This window comes from Lithobates pipiens, unplaced genomic scaffold (genome assembly GCF_037356315.1).
Source record: "Lithobates pipiens isolate NorthernLeopardFrog02 unplaced genomic scaffold, aLitPip1_a1.2 Scaffold_16, whole genome shotgun sequence".
Lineage (NCBI taxonomy): Eukaryota > Metazoa > Chordata > Amphibia > Anura > Ranidae > Lithobates > Lithobates pipiens.
This window is the reverse complement of record NW_027507748.1, coordinates 385694742-385718685: the sequence shown is the minus strand read 5'-3', so window position 1 is coordinate 385718685 and position 23944 is coordinate 385694742. Positions and strand designations below refer to the sequence as shown.

At 45.3% G+C, this 23944-nt stretch overlaps 1 protein-coding gene across 1 annotated transcript in view; it reads left to right on the top strand.

Annotated features, from left to right (window-relative positions):
• LOC143983033 (multidrug and toxin extrusion protein 2-like) overlaps window positions 1-23944 on the top strand; it is a 229168-nt gene that overhangs the window by 192109 nt on the left and 13115 nt on the right. Inside the window, exons 11-14 of the mRNA XM_077482260.1 lie at window positions 6830-6938; window positions 15957-16032; window positions 20445-20514; window positions 22800-22932. Of these exons, the coding sequence (XP_077338386.1) occupies window positions 6830-6938; window positions 15957-16032; window positions 20445-20514; window positions 22800-22932 (388 nt within the window). The remainder of the gene's footprint in view (window positions 1-6829; window positions 6939-15956; window positions 16033-20444; window positions 20515-22799; window positions 22933-23944) is intronic.

The following is a 23944-nucleotide window of genomic DNA, read 5'->3' as shown; positions in this document are numbered from 1 at the left end:
TGTTTTTACATTTTGTTGTGGTGTTCCCCTTAAAATCCATAGAGACCCGAAGGGCCTGGTATGGACTGGGGGGGAACCCAGGCCAATTTCTTCCTTGATTTTTATCTATATTGCTGGGATTTGACAATACAGCCGCAAGCCATTTTTAATGACATTTTTTCCTTTAGCAATGTAATTTTGCTGTGGCACTGTAAAACACATCACACAGATGCGCCACTTTATAGGCAGACTAAGGGCACACCCCTCCCGGGCATGATATTTAAACAAATATTTCATTTTTATTGTTTCACTTTAAGCATTATTCATTTTACTGCTCCTGAAAAAACATCTGTTTTAAAAACTTTTTTTTTTGCATTGATTCATGTCACCTGAGGCAGTACCTGGGTCCCCATATACTTTTTTATGACAATAACTTGCATATACGCCTTTAAAATTAGCACTTTTGGTTTTTCATGGTTGTGTCCCATAGACTTTAATAGGGTCCGCATGCTCGCACAATTTTTTTGCCTGTTCGTATGATCTGGTGCGAACCGAACCAAGGGTGTTCGGCCCATCCCTACTTTCAGGTTTGGTAAGTCCTTAATTTATACCTGGAAGTTAGAGGCATCAGATAGCTTTTGGGAGGGTAAAAGCTTATAAACCTTAATTACGGGGATGTTCGTCCTGATAGGGTTTAACCCATTTGCCAGAGAGCCCACAAAAGGAACAGGAAACAGCCAGATGGTGTCTGTGTGGGGGAGTATGAAGCAGAACACACTTAAGCCTTGTACACAGGAGCCAAAAATCACCAGGAACCGACTTTCAGCCTGTGTCTATAGCTGTCCGTATCACAACTGACTTCTGTCCAAAAGAGCGTCCTGGAAAAACCAGCATCTGACTACCATCCAATGCAGAACTGAGAGACTAAGCCTTGTAAGCAGGGTTGGTGTTACCGCACCTCTAGGGAAACTAGGCAGCCGTCTACAGCGCACTGCTACCTAGGGCACAGCGACGGCTGCTGGTTTCCTTACTCTCCGCTGGCTTCTTAATACACTGCTGGCTTCCCCACATAGTCCGCTGATGTTCCCCATCAGGGCTGGAAAGCCCATACACATGTAGGGGGCCTAGGCATCCCAAGGGGCCCAGGCCCCAATCAAGCAGTTGTTGCTGGGTCCCAACCCTCCCCCCTCCTTAGAGTGTCTGGCCCAAAAACCCAGTCAGTGTCCCTGCTGCCACAGTCGTGCCGCTCAAAAACAGCACAGGCTGTGCAGCAATCAGAGCTGTACTGAATGTACGGCAGCTGACAGCAGCCACCGCTGCCTGCTGTTCTCAGCACTAGGATTTGGTTGCTAAGACTACCCATGCAACCAATCACATGCTTGCACCTCCCCCAGGCCCCCAGCATCCAGAGGAGGAGGAAGTTCCTCCTCCAAACCTGTCTAGTCCCACTTCCCAGCCTCCACCTGTCCTGTAGCTGACTGCTGCAATGAGAGGGAACAGACCCTGATGTAAGCTGGGGTCTTCACACTACTCCCTCCTCCCCTTCCACTAACCCAACTATTCTCTTAAACCTCTCCACTCTCCTCCCCCCCCACTCTGCTCTTCCCTTCTAACTTTGGGGACCCTATTAAAAGGGAATGGGCTCTAGGGACCATGATGTAAGTGTTTTTTTGGGACCCTGATGTGAGGCCCCTTTAAGGACCAGACTGTAAGGGGACTTTAGGGACCCTGATGTAAGGGAGCTCTGGAGACCCTGATGTAAGGGGGGCTCTGGGGACCCTGATGTAAGGGAGGCCCAATGGCCAGTACATGCCTGTTCATAATGCAAGATTGCCCCCAAAAGGGTTTAATCCACCCCTATTCCTGAGGCGTAATACAGGCATCCTGCCCAGTGCCCATGTATCTTTAAAGAGGAAGTAAACCCTGATGGGTTTACTTCCTCTTTTTTTCCCTGCAAAGGTAAAGCATAATGGACTACTATGCATCGCATAGTAGCTCATTATGTGTCACTTACCTGACACAGGAGCCAGCGAAGCCGCCGCTGTCCCCTGTAGTCCGCCGCATCCATGTTGCTTGTGGCGTCTCGCAGCTCCGACGAATCACAGCGGCGCAACCGCGATGACGTCACTCCCGCGCATGCGCACGGGAGTCGCGTCTCGCAGCTCCGCCGCTGCCACACGGCGAAGCCGCGATGACGTCACTCCCGCGCATGCGCACGGGAGTCGACAAATTTGGCAAATCCATTCTTGGATTTGCCGCATTTAGTGCGCCTGCGCGCCGCTGTCTACGGCGCATGCGCCGTAGACAGCGGTGCCCATTTTCGGGCAAATATCTCCTAAACCATATAGGTTTAGGAGATATTGCTTGGACCTACAGGTAAGCCTTAATCTAGGCTTACCTATAGGTCCAAGTTGTTTGGAAGGGTTTACTTCCTCTTTAAAGGTATTCCTTTGGTCTTTAACATATATATCTCTCTGCTTCCATTATTTTTCTGCCTCCCTTTTCCAATCCATTATAGTGGGGCATCCAGTCTGTTTCCAAAATCTAAGTATCAATATTTTGGCTGCATTTAGCAAATGGGGAGTAACACTTCTCTTATAAATCCTAGCAGATGATGGCATCCCATGAAAAGGAAAATATAAAGTTGACAATTCTATAGGTCTAAGTGTCATTTTCTTAATCCAAGGGGCTATCTCCTCCCAGAAAACTTTAATCTTTGGGCAATGTCACCATAAATGTAGAAATTAACCCCTTTGGTTACATCTGCTTCAGCAGTTAACATCCGCTGATGGATATATCTGAGCCAATCGAATCTGTGTACGATACCATCTTGTCAGGAACTTATAAGACATCGCCTGTATATGGGAACTTATTGAAGTATGGTGTGTCACTTGCATCAGCCTTTTAATCTGCGCTGATGTAAAATTATAGCCCAGTTCACTTTCCCATTCTCAAATGAAATAGGGAGTTTTCATATTTTGGGCACTCAGAGCCAGCCTATACATTTGAGACAACATATGACCCGGTTCTGATAAGTTAACACACCGTTTTTCAAATGTAGTAAGCGGGTTTGCTGGCCAAATCCCCTTAATCTTCCTATTTCCCCTAATTGTGCGCAGAAAGGGCTCCAGCACCATAGCAAATAAAAATCGGGACAGTGGGTATCCCTGCCTAGTCCCATTCCGTATCTCAAAATAATCTGATCGTCTACCATTAACTTTAACCCTTGCTCTAGGATCTGCATACAGTGCCATCACCCATCCCATAATCCGCTCTCTCAGACCCATCTCCCTCCAAACTCTGACCATAAAATCCCACTCCACCCTATCGAATGCTTTTTCAGCATTCATTGAAATTACTGCACTCGGAGGCTGGTTCGATCCATTATGCATCCAATGCAATACATGCAGGGACCAAATAGTATTATCTCTCGGCCCTTCATAAACCCTGTTTGATCTGGGTGAATCTATTTAAATATATTTGTAACCTTGGGGGCCAGAATTTTAGCCAGGAGCTTAGTGTCAGAGTTAAGGAGGGACACTAATTAGTGGAACAAGGATTCCACATTCTGTTTATCATCCAAAATAGATTAATTCAATCGCCACATTCTGTTTATCATCCAAAATAGATTAATCCAATCGCCATGTTCTTTCCAGGCACCCAAAAGATGTATCGACATATCGTCAAACTTATTGGAGCATGGTCTGACATGGTGATTGACTCAATAGTTGATGAATTTGCATAATTCAGATAATATTCATCGATCAACAACATATCGATCGATGAATATACATTATGTATTTTGGAGTAATTACTGAAATCCCTGTCTCACTCATACAGTACGCTCCAACTGTCCACCAAATGCAGAGAGCAAAGGCGCTGTTTAACATATCTTAACGCCTTATGAGAAACAAAGGTTTTCCCAGAAGAAGTGTCTAGACTAGGGTCCAAGTTAATGTTAAAATCCCCTCCGATAACTAATACACCTTCCCAAAACTTCCCCAGGATATCAAAAGTTTTAGATAGAAATGTAATGGTATGGCTATATTGGGGGTATATATAGTAGCTAGGGTATAACACTGGCCCTGGATCTTTCCTTTAACAAAAAGAAAGAGGCCCTCAGGATCTACTCATACTTCTGTAGGTACTAGGGGACATTGTTTGTGTATAGCTATTGTAACTCCTCTAGCCCTAGGAAAGGGTGAAGGTGCATGAAACCATTGATTATATGGAAAAAGAGGTATACGAGGGGGTCGACCCTGCCACGAAGTGTGTGTCTCTTGCAAAAGAACTATCTTTGCCTTCTTGTGATGCAGTTCATGCCAGAGATGGCCTCTCTTACCAATCAAACAAAGCCCTCTCACATTATATGATACAATCTTCATTCTACCTGCTATTCTCTCATTACTCCCATGAGTCTCTTATTCTACTGCTGTGCCTGATTGGTGTCTGCGTGTGGCCTTCTGAGTTCTCTCGCCTTGGATGCATCTAATGAGAAGGAGGAGGAGAAAAAAACACACAAAACCATCTAAAAACACAACCTACTATGCCACTGTCTGTGGCACATCCCCTGGGAGATTCCTTTCCAGCGTTGTACAGCTCTGCTTTGGGCTCAGAGGTATTTGGCCATTACCATGTGCTGCAACAGCCCTTCCAAAGCCTGTCACTCTTCAGCCCTGTATGGGGGGATGGCATCCGACCCTCCCCACCGCCCCCCTCGTATCAGGGGAGCCGAACTTCCTTCCCTCGTGGACCGAGGTTATTTTAATTGTGCTCCCAGGATCCGCACTCTGCGCCAAGAGGTAAGCTCTAAGCCTGTTAGCCTGGCTCTTTCCACCACCAGCAGGCAGAGGATCAGCTGTACAGTGGCATGTGCAGGGGTCCTGGGGAAAAAAGTGTGGGAACTCCCACCCAAGATCCACTCCCCCACCAAAAAAAAAGTGATATGCTCATATGCTTATATATTTTACAGAAAATACAGTGCAACATTTATTGTAAAGTGTGAGTTTACAAAAACAGAATAAGTTAACTTGTCAAACTTGTCAGTATGACAACAATGATGATGATGGGGCACGATTCCTCCCTCTGACACCAATGATGGGGGACTATTCCTTCCACCAGATAGCAAGTGTTCCTTCAGATTGCCCCCCATCAGAGAGCCCCCCCCCATCAGAGTGTCCCCAGAGTTCCCCATCAGAGTTGTGACCGAGCCATCACAAAGTAGAAAAACGTGTACCTGGATAAGTCCTTGATGAAGGAGCATGCTGCAGGGGGGCAAAAGCTGGACAGAGGAACTTGCTGATGATGGTGGGGAACACAGGTGATGTCATTGGTTGTTAGGACAATGGCTGTTCTAGCAGCCAATGACAGCATTGCAGCAGGGATCTAGCTCTGCAGATTGGCAGGCGCGGTCCTGTATAGTATAGCCGCGGCTGCTGGAGGAGGAGTACCGAGGGAGGGGAGGACACCGTCCTTCACTATGCGGCGATGCTGGATATCACCGCTTAGTGAAGGATCGGCTCGGGCGGCTCTAGTCCTGTAAAGGGAACGGCGTTCCTGCTGTAAAAAAAGTGCAGGAACGTCCTTCCCACGCGTTCCCGTAGGACTCAAGCCTTGCCCCCAGTAATGTCTTCTGCCCCCTTTATCCCCCCAGAAATGTCCTCTGCCGGTTCCCCCCCCCTCCCCACAGTAATGTCCTCTGCCCCTTCACCTCCCCCCCACAGTAATGTCCTCCCCCACAGTAATAATGGCCTTTGCCTCCCCCCACAGTAATGTCCTCTGCCCCTTCACCTCCCCCTCACAGTAATGTCCTCCCCAATTCCCCCACAGTAATAATGTCCTCTGCCCCCCCCCACAGTAATGTCCTCTGCCCCCTTCACCCCCCACCACAGTAATGTCCAGCTTCTGTGCAGTTCGTGGAAGAGTGGGGAGGGCGGTGAGATAGCAACTGACCTGTCAGCGAGGTGGTGACCTGTCAGTGGTGTTGTGCCGTTCCTCCGTTGACTATGAGGTGGCAGCAGTGGCCCCGTAGAGTGGAGGCTCGTGATATCTGTAGTAGTGGAGACGTGTGCGGCAGCAGGGTGAAGGAGAGAAATTGGGAAGGGAGAGTGGAATGGGGCACACCTCTCTGTGACATTTTCAGAGGATTGTCATTACACTGGGACACTAGGAGCTGGTGTTTGGGACTCAAGAGGTGTAGTTTCCTGCTGTGCTGCTCAGTTATTTCCAGTCTCCACCCACCCCCATCAGGAACTTGAGCGCAGTCTGGACTACAACTCCCATAATGCAGCACAGCAGCCTGCCCCCCCCAGCCCAGCCCACCCCTGTTCAAAGGCCAGTCCTGCAGGATGCGGCTGCTAACAGGAACGGCATTCCTGCCGTGGAAAAAGTACAGAAACGTTGTTCCCATGCGTTCCCGCAGGACTTGAGCCCTGTGCGTGTGGACATGCTTTAGCCAGTCTAGAGCCTACTGAACACCACGGCCTATCTTCCTGGAGCCCAGGGATTACTGATCAACACGCTCAGTCAGTGTGTCTGTTCATGCCAGCCACTTCAGTTATTCTAATGTATTCTCTGATCTGTTTATTGGTTTATGCATTGTGTTTTGCCATAGTATACTTATTTTATTTACCATCAAGTAGTCTGTGGCCTATTTCCTGTATGATGATATAGTGTGGTGGTATACTAATACTTAAGTTATACAGGTGTGTGCAGCCTTCAAGCTATATGACCAGGTGTGTTAGATGGGATAGAGCAATTAACAGATTAACCCATAATACCAGTGGTGGTAAGTGCTACAGTAGCAATGTCTTGGCAAGATTTCTAATTCATATTTAATTTTTCTCCACAGCTTCCTATGGGTTTTAGCACGACTGCCAATGTTAGAGTTGGAGTGGCTTTAGGAGCTGGAGACATCGAACAAGCCAAAAAGTCTACTAAAGTTGTACTTTGCTGCACAGGTATCTGGTTTCTGTGAGCATGACTTTCAGTTCTCTCCCTTTTTTTTATTTTTATTCTCTATTAAGTGGAATGCAACAAAATAAAAAAGCATGACATGATATCAGGTTCAGCTTCAATACTTCAGCTTCATCAGGCGTTATAATATAATACTTCAGCTTCATCAGGCGTTATAAATAGGAACATGGAAGGAAAAAATAAAACAACATGGTATCCAGTGTTCCCCATCATCAATATAAAGAAACTTAAACCCTGGAGGCTAATACATATAATAGAATGATCTGTGAACACCAGTGTTAATTTTGACATCATCTTTAAATTTTGTTTATGATAGTCTTTTAACTAAAATGCAATTTTAGTTATAGTCATATTTTAGTCATCTGATTTGTTTTAGTCGTAGTCAACTAAAATCTCTAGTACATTTAAGTTTACTAAAAATCGAATAGGTTTAGTTAAATTGTAATGCATTACCGTATATAAGCATTTCTCTAGAATTGACAAACTTATTACATACATACTCCTGGAGTAAAAATATAATAACATGTTATTTATGGTATTAAGGTTTGAGCATGCACTACAGACAGAGATTTAGCCATGATATATAACGTCTATATAAATAAAATCAAGTCTCATAAACAAACAAATATTACTCTTTGACAAACAGAAGTGCAACTTCAAAATATACAAAAAAAAAACTGTAAACTCTATTTGCTGTAATGTCATTGGACATATTAGCTGAATATATAACCAACATGAAATATTAAGAAAAAAAACTTTTTAGAAATTTTTGTTTGTTCTTTCAACAGCTTAGGAGATTAACCCTTCCCTTTTTATGTGGTAGTGCATTGTTCATTTTTATGTCAAATTTTGATTTCCTTTTAGTCATAGTTTTTGGGCTAAAATGCCATTTTAGTTTTAGTCACATTTTAGTCGCCCTAATTGTTTTAGTATTTAGTGGTATTTCAGTTGACTAAAATAGTGTTCATTTTGTAGACAAAAATATTTTCATCGTTGAAATTAACAATGGTGGACACAATCTACCTTCTGTTTATCATTGAGGCATACTGTATGTGAAAGCTGAAAGCCAGTTGGTCAGCTATTATGTCCAACATAGTAACAAGCCAAAAAGGAATATGTGGGGGGTGGTGCTTGGTGCAAGCTCTGACACTATTGGAAAATATCGGAACTTTGCAATTCTAAAAGCCTGACATTCAAGTATGACAGGAGGGTATGGCAGTTTGGAGGCAGGTAGAGGTTACTGCTGCCCCAGCGGGAAGTTAGGGGTTAATTGTAATTTCTGGGTTTTTCTTGGCAGGTTTTTTTGGGTCTGACCCTCCAGTCCTGTGTGATATAAAAGAGACTGGGGCCTGGATCTGGGGGGGATTTCACACACACACACACACACACAGATGTTTTTCCTGATGCCGTTACCAGAGTCTGGATGGCCTATATGCAGCCGAAGCCAGCGCTAGGCTCCAGACATGGCCTCAACCAATGTTGGACTTTTGCGCAAATGTTTGCACTTTATCTTGGACTGTCGATGGTCTCTGTTATTTTGTGAACCTATTCTCCAAGTAAAACTTTGCCCCTGCCAGGTCTGAAGTTACTATAGGGGTACAATGCAAGTAACCAGTCAGAGGCGGCTCTAGGCTTTGTGAGGCCTTAGGCAAAACTTAAAAATTAGACCCCCCCTCATGCCCATAATAGGACAAATAATTCAAGCACTAAAAATTAACTGTATAAGGAGGGTACAGAGGGAGGGTAAGTGGATACAGTACAGGGGGCAGGAGGGAACAGTACAGGGGGGAGGGTAAGTGGACAAAGTACAGGGGGCAGGAGGGTACAGTACAGGGGGGAGGGTAAGTGGACAAACTACAGGGGGCAGGAGGGTACAGTACAGGGGGAGGGTAAGTGGACACAGTACAGGGGGCAGGAGGGAACAGTACAGGGGGGAGGGTAAGTGGACAAAGTACAGGGGGCAGGAGGGTACAGTACAGGGGGAGGGTAAGTGGACACAGTACAGGCGGTAGGATGGTACAGTGCAGGGGGAGGGTAAGTGGACACAGTACAGGCGGTAGGAGGGTACAGTACAGGGGGAGGGTAAGTGGACACAGTACAGGGGGCAGGAGAGTACAGTGCAGGCGGAGGGTAAGTGGACAAAGTACAGGGGGAAGGTAAGTGGACAAAGTACAGGGGGCAGGGGGGTACAGTACAGGGGGAGGGTAAGTGGACACAGTACAGGGCGCAGGAGTGTACAGTACAGTGGGAGGGTAAGTGTACGCGGTACAGGGGGAAGGGGGGTACAGTACAGGGGGAGGGTAAGTGGACACAGTACAGGGCGCAGGAGTGTACAGTACAGGGGGAGGGTAAGTGTACACGGTACAGGGGGAAGGGGGGTACAGTACAGGGGGAAGGTAAGTGGACACAGTACAGGGCGCAGGAGTGTACAGTACAGGGGGAGGGTAAGTGTACACGGTACAGGGGGAAGGGGGGTACAGTACAGGGGGAGGGTAAGTGGACACAGTACAGGCAGCAGGAGGGTACAGTAAAGGGGGGTGGGTAAGTTGACACAGTACAGGGGGCAGGAGAGTACAGTACAGGGGGAGGTTAAGTGGACACAGTACAGGCGGCAGGAAGATACAGTACAGGGGGAGGGTAAATGGACACAGTACAGGGGGCAGGAGAGTACAGTACAGGGGGAGGGTAAGTGGACACAGTACAGGGGCAGGAAAGTACAGTACAGGGGGAGGGTAAGTGGATAAAGTACAGGGGGCAGGGGGGTACAGTACAGGGGGAGGGTAAGTAGGCACAATACAGGGGGCAGGAGGGTATAGTACAGGGGGAGGGTAATTGGACACAGTACAGGGGGCGGGGTTACAGTACAGGGAGAGGGTAAGTGGACACAGTACAGGCAGCAGGAGGGTACAGTACAGGGGGAGGGTAAGTGGACACAGTACAGGGGGCAGGAGGGTACAGTACAGGGGAAGGGTAAGTGGGCACAGTACAGGGGGAGGAGAGTACAGTACAGGGGGAGGGTAAGTGGACACAGTACAGGGGCAGGAGGGGGGTACAGTACAGGGGGGGGGAAGTGGACACCGTACAGGGGCAGAAGGGTACAGTACAGGGGGAGGGCAAGTGGACACCCTACAGGGGGCAGGAGGGTACAGTACAGGGGGAGGGTAAGTGTACACAGTACAGGGGGCAGGAGAGTACAGTACAAGGGGAGGGCAAGGGGGCACAGTACAGGGGGCAGGAGAGTATGGTATAGGGACAGTAATGTATAATACGGAGCTGCACTCACAGATCCTAGCTATTCTGACAAGCTGTCACTGGGGAAAGAAAGAAAAGAACATCAATCATAAAAGTGTGTACTACAGTAAAATGTTATATAGTGTGATAGAGATATCAAGAATAAGTAATATATGTACATTCCGAAGTGCTAGTACAATAAATAATAAGCATAAAACATACATGTCACACAAGAAAATCCAACAAAACTGTGCTGTGATAAACGTGTACAGACCCACTGCAAACTATTTGCTCGGACTTCAGTGTACCATCACCAAAACAAAGCATATACCATTTGCTTACCAAAAAAATTAGACTCCTTAAACTTATTAGGTCACATGCACTTGTCATCAGCTGGATATTTACAACCACTTCACTCAAAAAACAGCACTGCAGGCATAGTATCTTGGTCCGGTACCAACCACAGGGAACCCCCGTAAATGCAAAGAATAAAGCAACACCAGGACAAGTAAACAATTTGTTGCTTTATCCCAGTAAATTTGCTGTAAGTACATTACTTTAATAAAGCAGATAATAAATGTCCTGATAATGCATACAATATGTTATTATTCTTTGCATACACGGGGTTGCTGTGGTTGGTACCTAACCAGGCAGAGTGGTGAAAGGACGCTCCTGGGAGAAAGTTATTATAACTGCCTTGTCACTTTTTGAGTGAAGTGGCTGTAAATATCCCGCAGATGACAAGTGCATGTAACTTCAAAAATTTAAGGAATCACATTTTTTGGTAAGCAAATGGTATGTGCTTTGTTTTGGTGATGGCACACCGAAGTCTGTGCAAACAGCTTGCAGTGGATATGCACAAGATTGTGACAGAACAACTGGAGTATGTGTGTGCGTCTGTATATATATAATTCTTGACATCTATCACATTGCACTTTAGGCACTTTCACATGAAGGATCCAATCGGGTCCACCTGTAATATTTTCAGGCAGACCTGATCGGACCCTCCATTCTCTTCTATGGAGCGGTGAATGTAAATGGACTTTTGCCACTTACACCCACCTACCTTCAATCCGACCCAACAAAAACAAACTGAAGGGGGATCCATTACCCTCTGTCTGGGCTGATCAGGATGAATGTCAGTTGGGTATAAACAGACAGTCTGACTGCACATAGAGCAGTATGGGCTGTGTCTGTGTCCGCTTGGCATAAGTGAAGCAAATACAGACCTGTTAACCTCTTGCTCTGCTCGGAGGGTAGTCAGCAGACAGACTCCCTGCTGAGCAAAGCAGAGTCTGTCCCACGTGAAAGGGGCCTCATTGATGTCTTGTTTTGTCCCATCACCTTTGCTCTGTCTGCCCCATGTATTCTCTAACTGTCATCATCTCTCTTATTCCCTTGCTCTGTCCTTATATCCCCTTCTCTGCCCAATCTATCCCTCCTCTATCTCTAGATGGTCCCTATTATGTACATGCAGCAGGCTGTGTAATCAGTACAGTCCCACATGATACAGCACCTTACCTCTACCCTCCTCTTAGGATCCATGCCATTCCTCCTACTGTGTCTTCTGGCCCCTCCCCCGGTCTCACTTGGCCCCTCCCCCTCCTCTCACTTACTTCCAGTTCACCAACCAGTTTGCTGGAATGGAGGCAGTTCTGGTACCGCCCACGTGGGAGGAGATTTTCTTGGATAGAAGCAGCAACTGATCGATGTGCTGAAATGAAAGGCCATCATCTGCCTTTCATGTGGGAGGAGGAGGGGCCGCGGAAGCTCATGAAAGTTAGTGTGGAAGCTGAAGCTTGCAGTGCCCGGCGCTGCATGTTACCAGTCTGATGTCTGCTTTGCTGAGCAGGGCGCTGCCGGCATAAGCACTTGAAGGACCATCAGCTTCAGTGCCCCCCTCTCCTGCCGCCCTAAGGTGGCCTTATACTAACGCCAGCGGCCAGCCCTGCTGAGTGTCTCTCTCTGTGATCCGGAGCTGTCAGCCTCAGAGGTGGCTCTCTAATTAGACAGATCAGGCAGCCGCGAGGCCCCTCCCAGTGCCGGGCCTAAGGCGACCGCCTAATATGCCTAATTAGAGAGCCGCCTCTGTAACCAGTACATATAGTTACAGCTTGGGTCACTAAAGCATATTGGGGTGTGAAGATAACAGTACAAGAGTTAATGCAGTGTGAAGTTCCAAGTGGATACCAAGGGTATCAAAGGTTTCTCTAGCAGCCTGTCATTAAGCGTGTATATGTGGCAGGTGATATAGCCTCTCGCAGTGAGGGAGATGTTGTTGGCACTCCTTCGGCAGAGTTCCATCTCCTAAAGCAACGGGAGCTGATCTGCACCTCCAGGTGCACAGCAGCAACCACTACCTTTACTGGGAGTGAGAGTTTATTAGATTTCCTTCATTTGTAATCATCTGTGCGGGTCATGAGCATGGTTCAAGTAAAGGTACCCCACTTTTATGGAAGTTACCCTGTACAGCAGGGGTGCCCAAACAGTGGCCCGGGGGCCACATGTGGCCCGTGGAGCCCTCTGATGTGGCCCGCAACCTCCTGCTCAGGAATGGTGGTTTGACAAGCCCAGATCGCAGGTTGCCGACCCACCATCCCAGAGCATCAGTGTTGTGAATGAAGCCGGCGGTAGAGAAAGCAAGAAGCTGCAGAGCCGCATAAGCTGATGCTCCCTGTATAGCACCAGCTCCTATCACAATCGATACCAAATGCACTCTGCCTGGGACAGCAACAGTTGGGGAAAACTGAATGGAAGACTGTTATTAAAGGTGCGTTTGTTACTGAAATCAGTGTATATATGGGCATATTTGTTCTTCAGTCGTTACTAGCCTGCTGTTAAACTAATCCTACACCTGAGGGTTACCTGCATTGAGCCATAGACTTCTGTTATTACCTGTGGGTCTGCTGCACTTTCAGAAAGTGCACTACACCATCAGGATATAATAGAAGTCTATGGCAAAGTGCAGCTACCCTTCAGGAAAGCCCCTGGTGCACGTGGCGCATCATTGTCAAAGCAGCCTTAGGACCCAATCGGACTTTCCATTCACCTCTATGTCCATTTATCTCTGCTTACCTGTCAGGTCACCTTGAGGCCAGGTGAAAGATGCACACCGCAGGGATTAGGAGTGCACTGCAAGGTTGTGGACCCTACGGCTGACTGCTGCGGACGGGGGTCAAGGTGATAGGAAGGCAGGGCCGCCAGAACACCAAGATGGATCCCACCGGGGTTAGAGCGTAAGATTCCCTGGGGCGCGGAGTCTAAGAGCCAGCAGGTGTTCACCAGAGCCTCGAGTGGTGAGGATGGACTTGGCTGCAACTGGCTCCAGGTTGCGACCCCCAGGGTCCCCCAGCTCACACCCACAGTAGGCAACAGGAGGATAGGGATGGTGAGGGACAAAGCCAAGGTCGGGGCCACAAGCAGATAGGAAAAGTCGGGGACACACCAAAAGGTCAGGATCACAGGCAAACAGGGATAGTCAAGGACACGCCAAAGTCGGTAACGGAAAACAATAGAAGAGCATACGCAGGTAACAGGAAGCTAACACACAAAGGTTGATCCGCAGGGTTGGCTAGCAGTGCACAGGTTAATATAGAGTTCTCTGATAGGAGCTAGGGTGGAGCCATGCCAGAGGATGGATTATAAAAGCAGTCAGGTGAGGGTCGGCTGGTCTCTAGAAATGAACACATGGAGACAGGTAAGCAGATGAACTCTATTGTATAACCATGACATTACCTTTAATCCGATACGCAAAAAAAATAAAAAGGAAGGAGAACCGTCCCCCTTCCGTCAGATTGAATTGGAGGGCCTATAGAGTACCATTGGCTGTGTACATATCCGTTCTGCATATGCAGCGTATATACAGACCTGTCATTCGCCCACTACACTTATTTTGGCCCACGACCGGTTACCAAGTCGCTTTGATGGCCCTCGCTCTTCAAAAGGTTGGACACCCCTGCTGTACAGAGTACCTATCTTGGCCCAGAAGAACCCACCCCAGGGTAGGCCTCTTATGTGACCATTGTTTGGCACTCATTGAGGAGGAAAACATGGAGGACATGACCACCAAATTGTCACCATGACCTGCCCACAAGTTTGCAGCAGATATCGCTTCATACCTGCAGCAGTTTGTACCCCCTGACAATATCTCTTTAAAATCTCCTTGCTACTAGAAATGTGACATTCTAGGGACACCTTATTCTAAATAATATTAACCCACTGGCTAGTTTCACTTGCTACCTGAAGTGTAAATTTAGCCAGAACTTTTTTTTTTTTAAATAAAACCATTTTATTTTTAGTTTTGGAAGAAATAGGAAATATAATTCCTGTTTGTATTGCATTACTATCTAGGACTCTATTTTAGGGCTCATTTACACCAAATGCAGCCAGGTGCATTTTTAAATGCAGTAAAAACGTATATACAATTAAAATGTATTCCAGTGAGCCTAGTTTACACCACTGCATTGCTTTCATGTTTTAAAAAAAAAGCTACAGCATGCTGCATTTTTCTGCTTCAGAACACACTGCAAAAGCACATAAATGTGCTCAAATGCAACTCAATGAACACGAGGCAACACATCGCAAACATGCATGAGCAAGCGCTAATGTATGTAAATGCAACTTAGTAAAAAAATGTAAGAGATTAAAAAAAATATTCCAAGAAACGCATTACAGATGCACTGAAAACGCACTACAAATGCATGTAAAAACACTGAAAGTACATGTAAATGTACATGCAGAAATGCAGGGAACACAAAGTTTGCAGTGTAAATAAGCTCTTAGAGAGGGCTACCCCTTTTCTTTTTAGAGATTTTCTTTCTGTTGTATCTTAGCGGCAAAAATTAAAGTGAAATCTTTATTCATTCAGATTCAGAATGACTTCAGTTATGCAGTTTTCTTTGGCTTGATAAACCACTTCTGATTTGTTTTTTGATATTTGATGCATTAGTAGGAATATACCAAGCAGTTGAAACATTAAAGGGTAACTCCACTTTCATAGAAAAAAAAAAACAAGCAAAGAAAAAAAAATATAGCGTAAACAATTGCGACACAAGTCATATTCTAATCGAATGTTATTAAAAATGACCTTTATTTTTTAACCTACAGCTGTGTAATTTTCTGTAAAATGCAATGCAATATGGCAGCTTGTAGGCGTTCTGCACACAGATGTTGTACAGAATGCCCACCAGAGATGTAATTTCCTGCTTGTGTGATTGGCTTAGACTAACTGGAGGAAAGTTCAAAACAAATCTTAGAAAGTATTTTTTACTGAAAGGGTAGTTGATGCATGGAATAGACTTCCGGCAGAGGTAGCTAAGCCAGTCAACAGTAAGTGTACAAACCTAGATCTATATGCTGAAAAAATGTTAACAGAAAAAAAAACACGCAGACTCAATGGACTACTTGGTCTTTTTTCTGCTGTCACTCTTCTATACAAGTCAGATTTTGAGTATTCCTTGCAGGTAACATGCCATTTTTTGATGAGATACTCCCAAAGAGAAATCACGTCTAAAAGGATTCACACCCTGACAATTGTTTCATTAGAGCCCCGCAGGTTCAGCAGCTGATTGACAATTATAAAAACACTCCCATACTGATTCAGTGCACGTGGACACAGACAAACAGCTGTTTCTTCAAAAGGTAGAAATTTACAACAAAGTTTGTTAAAATCCCTGCAATGTACACATATTACCTGGGGGTGTTTTTCTCAACAAAAGTACAGTTACTCTTTAAATTATTTTTCAGACTAATTTGTATTTCCTGTTTTTCAGCATTTGTTTGCTTGTTAGTCGGCTGTACTGTACTGGCACTGAGAAATGTCATAGGTTATGTGTTTACAAATGATAGGTGAGTATTATGGAGATACTACTTTAATTCCTTTTAAACAATGATTCGAAACCTTGATACAGTTTGTGAAATGATAATGTACAGGGATCTCAAATTTTTTCATAAGGTTTTTTTTATAAGATTCTAAACAGAAAAGTGATGTTAAACACATTACCCTGTTTTGGCATGAGAAACAAAAAAAACAATAGCTATCCAGGTAAAATATAGAGGATCAATTTATTTTGCTGAGGATTTTAGTGGACAGTTACACATGCTGTGATTTGCAAAGAGATTAAAAACAGATTAAGTTTGCAATAGTGGGAAGGAAAGGTAAGTGGTAAATGGGTAAAGAAGGCTTTTAGTGGGATGCATCATCGGGACCAGGCTGGCAGTCCACTTTGCTTGAAACACAGTATCTTGCATATTAGCCGAGTACCCCAGAAAGTAGTGGTGAGTGGAGATATTACAAATCCCCTCATGTTACAGGTTCTCTAGTCTAGTGGCCCTCAATCTTAATGAGACTGAAGTAAATTCTTTCAATGCCCTAAAAAATAAAAAAGTTTATAGTCACAAAAAAAAAGGATATAGAAATGCAAAATGTGTATTTAACCACTTGCTTACTGGGCACTTAACTTCCTGCCAAAGCCAATTTTCAGCTTTCAGCGCTGTCACACTTTGAATGACAATTGCGCGGTTATGCTGTACCCAAATCAAATTTTTATCTTCTTTTTTCCCACAAATAGATCTTTCTTTTGGTGGTATTTAATCACTGCTGGGCTTTTTTATTTTTTGCTAAAATAACGAAAAACGACCAAAAATTTTGAAAAAAAAAAACAGTTTCATGATTTGTTATATAAATTTTAAAAACAGGCAGTTTTTCTCCTTCATTGATATGTGCTGATAAGGATGCACTGATGGGCACTGATAGGCTGCACTGATAAGGCCGTACTGATGGGCACTGATAGGTGGCACTGATCGGCACTGATAGGTGGCACCGATCGGCACTTAGAGGTGGCACTGATGGGCAGCACTGAAGGGCACTGAAAGGTGGCACTGATAAGCACTGGTAGGTGACATTGATAGGCAGCACTAATGATGAGACACTGATGGGCACTGATTGGCAGCACTGATGGGCACGCATAGGTGCCACTGGTGGGGATTGATAGGTGGCACTGGTGGGCACTGATAGGCAGAACTTATATGCACTGCCAGGTGGCACTGGCGGGCACTGGCAGGTGACCTGATGAGAAAGGGGTGGCTGGGCATGTCAACAGTCCCAGATTGGTCGTGACAGTCACGGAAATCCGACTGATGTCCAAGTCTGAGCCTGTCTCGGGCCGAAAATCTGCCTCTGTCAGGTCAGAGCTCAGGTGCTGCTGGGCAGGGTGCCAAGAGACAGAGCAGCAGAACATTGATTGCTATCCCTCCTCCTACATCCTCCCCCAGCAACTCAAATCAGACACTCTCATTACACATCACTTCAACTGAACACCACCCAGGTGCAGTGACGGCTGTTGCTCAAAATTGTTGGGGGGGGCGCAAACAAACTGAAAAATTCTGGAAAAAAACCCCATCAATTGCAGCCTCACTGTAAAATCAAGCACAGCCACTGTGCCATCAAATGCAGCCACTGTGCCCATCATTTTCCGCCACTTTACCATCAAACACAGCCACTGTGCCATCAAATGCTGCCACTATGTCCATCAATTGTCACCACTGTGCCCATCAAACGCAGCCACTGTGCCCATCAAACGCAACCACTGTGCCCATCAAACGCAGTCACTGTGCCATATCAAACGCTGCTACTGTGCAGCATCGAATGCAGCCACTGTGCCCCATCTTATGCAGCCACTGTGCCCCATCTTATGCAGCCACTGTGCCCCATCATATGCCGCCTCTGTGACATCATATGCAGCCACTGAGCCCATCATATGCAACCACTGTGCCCCATTAAATGCAGCCTCACTGTGCCCCATCAAATGCTCTCACTGTGCCATATTAAATGCTCCCACTGTGCCATATCAAATTCTGCCAGTGTGCCCCCCGACCCGCCATCTGTACTTACACTGTCTTGGTGGTAGTGGGACAGTTCCTCGATGTCTTCTCCCGTCCTCTCTTCCCTTCCTCTGCTATGATTGGACGCCTGATAGGCATCCAATCACAGCGCCTGTTGTTTCAGCCAATAAGGTTACAGGTAACAGATCCGAACACCTGATTAGCGGAGAGGCAGTTTAGTGTTAGGAAAACAAATAGTCATTCGCTTTTCTAACACCTAACATGGAGTGACCTGCGAGCACCCAACATGGCACACGCAGATCACCTTCTTTGACACATATTACAGCCTATGGCTCTAATCAGGTGCTTAAAAAACATTACCAATGTAATTCGGGCACCTGAATAGGGGATGGCAGCGGTGGCCATAGATAGATTCATGCATTGCATGAATCATCTATTGGTGCTAGAGGGGTGGCTGGAGAGAGGGGGTGGCGCCCATGCACCCTTATGGATGCACCGCCACTACCCAGGTGGAGCCTTTGAGGCTTGCAGTGGCTGGGATACAGGGAGGGGGTGTGACCGGCCTCTGAGATTGTGCCCAACCTGATTTCTGAAGGGAAGCAGATTGAGGGAGCTTTCCAAGTGTCAGCCTTTCTCTTAACCTTAAATAAGGACATCTGTGTTTTAGAGCATTTGGTGCGTTCAGTGCAGGAAAATGCAGCTTGTTCTACTTTTTTTTCCTGGAACTGGAACGCGCTGGAACTGCAAGCACTGGTGTGAACTATGACACTGAACACCATATAACTACTTTCCATGCGTTTTTGATGCAGAAAAAAAATGCACTGGACTGCATGTGTTGTGAACTGTATCAAGAGGCAGAATAACATCGCTACCATTGCATTATACACAATTGGGACTGGAATCCCCCCCCCCTCACTAGCATTTCCTGGCTCTCCTGTTCAATATTGCAGGCAAATAATTTTCTCTGCTGGCTACTCTGCTGCTTGTATGGGTGTAATGGAGTGGACCCCAGCCTCGGAGATCCAACCCATCCACCTGAATGAGCACCTGGTGTGAGCTGTTCTGTGGAGTATGTGTAGATGGAGAGGTAAGCTGATTTCATCAGTGATGTGATTGCAGGTACCTCTATGCTAATCTAGGTCTGCTGAGTTACTTTAGCTTAGCGTAGAAGTGCATAGTTGCCAACAGTCCCAATTGGCATGGACATTTACAGGAATCAGACCGATGTCCCGTTCTGAGCCTGTCCCAGGCAAAATCCCCAAAAATAGGCTTTGTCACGGCATCGCTATGGGTGTGTGGACCACACCTAGGCAACACCAATGGCATAGCTGCAGGGGTCCTGTGTGGCCTCCCAGTTTCACTGACTCATGCTCACCACTCACGCTCCTTTTTAGTATGCAGTCTTGTCCCGGCTCAGCTTGTGATTGGTGTGAACGGCTCTGGAGGGGCTGGGTGTCTACTGTGCCTCATGAAGCTGCAGGTCTACCCCTTCTGCTTGGCTTATTTCTGGCTTATTGAAGAGAGGGGGGGGAGGACACCTGAGGCAGATACCCATGCCTGCTGCCAGAAAAGCTACATCTGCGGTGAGTCCTATAGAAAGCTGTCTGCTGACAGTCCTGTGTGTCTGTCCCCCCATTGTCCTGTCCCAGTTTCTTCACTCCCGGCAGTCTAGAACAGCCCAGCTTTGTTCATAACCCCCTTCACCAAACCTATTTACCTCCCCTCTTTCCCCCTTTCCCCCCCAACTCTGCTCACCAACCCCCTGCCTTATCTACATTCCCTATATATTACAACATTTTCCAATATGTAATTAGTCTCAGACTCTATTTAACCACACCCCCTTTAAGCCATGCTCAATGTTTAGCATAATTTAAACAATGTCTATTTTACACCGCAGCGTACTTCACACACCACATTTTTTTTCTCCTGCTCGACCATGCCTATAAACAAATGCCCCACTCCTAATTAAAATAATACTCCACCTACAGAACAAAAAGTGTCCCTAAAAATATTTTAGGAATGTTGGCAACTATGTGTGATCTGCCACCAGCTTTGTGATCCCCCTCTATTAGTCCTTGCATATGGGTATCAAGACAGGAGCCCAAAAGCATGCAGCTCCCACAGGAAACCCTCTCACTGCAGAAAGTATTGTGCCCATTGCTACTAGAGTACTGAACTTCAAGTGGGGTGGCCCTGTGCCTTCAGCTGCCCATCTGTGGTATAAGTTCATATCTACATAGTATAGAAAGAATAACAATTTATCTACACGGGTCCAGTTATGAGTAAGTGAAGTGGATACTTAAATTACTTGTCCTAGCCTATGTAAAACAGGAGAAAATGTTTTTATATTCTACTGTCATGGTAAATATTTTCTAGTACGATCTAATGTGATTTTATTTTTTTCTCGTTAAACGCAGGGAAATTGTTACTTTGGTTTCAAATATTATGCTCATATTTGCTCCATTTCACCTGTGTGAAGGTATAAATGTAAGTATTCCAGCATTCAGCTCTTTATTTATATATATATATATATATGTAGAGCTGCCCTCTTGGCGGTCGCAAGACAAATCAATACCCCCCTGGTTGCCCTGACTCTGTGAGTCGCCTGCCACCTCTGACACCCTTAGTTAATCATTTTGTTTCCCTTCCCTTCAAATGACAGAAAGAATAAGGAAGTACACCAGAATTGTTTAAAGTGGTTGTAAACCCTTACAAATCACTTTGACCTACAGGTAAGCCTAGATTAAGGCTTTCCTGTAGGTCCAAGAAATATCTCCCAAACCTATACGGTTTAGGAGATATTTTCCCAAAGACGGGCACCGCTATCTACGGCGCATACGCCGTAGACAGCGGCGCGCAGGCGCACTGAGCGGGGCATCGTCGATGACAGCAATGCCACGAGTCTCGGCTCCCGTGCGCTTGCATGGGAGTGACATCATCGCTGCTCGGGCGAATCACAGCGCCGGAGCAGCGAGACCCGCGGAGACCCACCAAGAAGATGGACGCTTGGAACTACAGGGGACAGCGGTGACGTCGCTGGCTCCTGTGTCAGGTAAGTGACACATAATGGACTACTATGCGATGCATAGTAGTCCATTATACTTTGCCTTTACAGGGAATGAAAGAGGAAGTAAACTCATCAGGGATTACTTCCTCTTTAAATCAGCAAAAGTTACTTGATGAGATAGAAGTGAAAGAAATCAGAGAATCAACTTAAATTTTCACTTGAAAATGTTGTTTTCTACAGGAATGCTATTAATAACTAAATAACAATCAGCTATTAGATTCAAACTTTCATTAATAAACACTATAATCTCTGTGCTCAATCGAGTGCATATAATGCCTTTGTGAAAAGGGCTACAGAAGAGCAGAGGAATGGCTCTTATAAGTGTCAGCCCCCTCTCTACTGCTCACATATAAATGCAGAACTGTAAACAACAAGTACAATTATTAGCAGAACAATGGAGAGCAAAGATGTCTGTATATAGTGTCTATGGTGTTTTAGTTTAGATCCTTGAAACTAAAGATAAGGGTGCAGGAGACAATGGTGTCTATATACAGTGTCTATAAGACTGGGCTATTGTCCATTTACCACCCTGGAATAAGAGACGACGATGATGATGGTTATGATGATGGTTATGATGATGATGATTTTAAAGAGGAAGTAAACCCTGATGGGTTTACTTCTTCTTTGCCTCCATGCAAAGGTAAAGCATAATGGGCTACTATGCATTGCTCTGGAATGTGGCTCAAGGGATTACATCCAGCCTCCGACATCCAGCCTCCACCACACTGCACCACGGCTCACCCGAATCTGAAGCCTCTGCAGGATGGATAGGATAAGAGCGGCCTCCAGGCTGCTGCCAGACAGCTAAAGGGAAGTGTCCGCAGGTGTCCGTCCATTATCCGCTGGATAATTCTTCTAGAGCAGGCCGCAACTCAGTTTTTCAACACTCTCACAGATTACCTGCATGCAGATCCATGCTGGTCCTATGAGAACGCGCTTGGCCTCAATCCATCCCTCTTATAGTCTCTCCCAGGAGTCTACTCTTCCACATCAATCAGCCAGAGGGCGAATCCCATCCGTGCAGACTACATGTCCCAAGATGATTTGCTCTGTCTTGTCTCTGATTAAGAAGATAACAGGTCAGCATCACACTCAACACTAGAAGCTCCCCCTGAACCAATGCCACACAGTGCCTCCTGATTGCAGGAATAGGTAAATATCCAGCTCCTGGCTACATATAAAGTAAGGGAATATTAATGAAAACAGCTTCAGAAATGACTAGATGGTTTTAGTGTTAACATCTGTTCAAGAAAACTGTTGCTTCACAATTTATGCAGTTCACATATGATAGATTTAAGGATTTGGCAGTGAAAGACAATTTAAAAAGACAAAAAAGCTGGACTTTTAACGTGCCAAAAAATTATCACAAAATATAAAATATATCAAAATTTTATTTTATAATGAGTTTAAAAAGAAGGGTAGTAAAATTTATCACATAAACATTCGTTTCATACAAGAATACAACCACTTTGGCTCTACATGTTCACCCCAAAGAGCTTCCTCAGGAGTCTTAAGAGTGCTGCAAATAGTTGATACTATAGATAAAGAGAACAAACATTTGCAAAATGTTACATATCAGTATATAAATTGCATAACATTGGTCGGTATATTATTTCATAATTTTAAACACCTATATGATAGTTGTCATACTGTTCCTGTAGAAGATAAAAGTATACAACATTTAACATTCAATATTCTGTTTTAGGCAGCCACCGGTGGAATATATAGAGGTGCAGGAAAACAAACAATCGGGGCTATTTTGTCTATTTTGGGCTATTACCTAATTGGGTTTCCAATTGGAGTATCGCTGATGTTTCCAGCAAAACTTGGGGTTATGGGTAAGATCACATACTAAATTCTGTATATAACAGGAATATGTATATATATATATATATATATATATATATATATATATATATAGTTTGTCTACCTACACTAAATTATTAGATTTGCAATATCAGCTGAATTTTGTTTTGCTGATACAGATTGGTTGTTATGTGACCTGCTTAACGAAGTATAAAGCCTAGTACACACTGTGAGTTCTTTTTTCATTCAACCCAGCAGTAGCTTGAGAGGAGATCCTCTACTAATAATCCAATGTTATAAAGTGATCTCCCCCACTGAGCTATTGTGTTCTGTAAGGGGGGCGTGCCCCCCCTGTGCCAGAACACACCAGTCAGTGATTGACTGAGAGCACTGATCTGATGCCGATTGGCAGACCTTTCCCTATTGACCCAGCAGATACTGCATGATACGGCCCTTAAGCCCTGTACACATGGGCAGAATGTCGGGGAGACTTTTTCCAGTACAAAAAATACTGGCCGACATTCTGCCTGTGTGTATGTCGGTCTGTCTGTCAGGAGCCTTCCATGGGACGTGCATGCTGGAAAACCAGCAGCCAACTGACTCCAAATCAGAGCTCTCAGCCAATGGCAGAGAGCACTGATTGGAGTGTTCTGGCTAGGGAGTCATCCCCCTGGCAGAACACAACAGCTCAGTGGGGGAGATTGCTGAACTAACCTTGCATGGTTAGTACATTGTCTCTGACTGGAGCTGGTTTGCACTAAAAAAATAAATAGTTTGTACCCGTCTTTAAGGGCAGTAGGAAAAAAAACAGGGATAGCAATAAGTACACTAACAATGGCCCATAAATTAATATCCAATGAGTACAATATATGATACTTTTTTTTTAGTTTTGTGGTGAAAGCACAGAGCATCATAAACATTTTTAATCTTTTGTACATCTCAATGCAGCTGAACTCCATCAGTCACTTCCTGTCTACATGCACCCGCTCCATTGTTGGCTGCATGTTATTGATCTGGACCAATTCACTACGGTGACATTGGTGG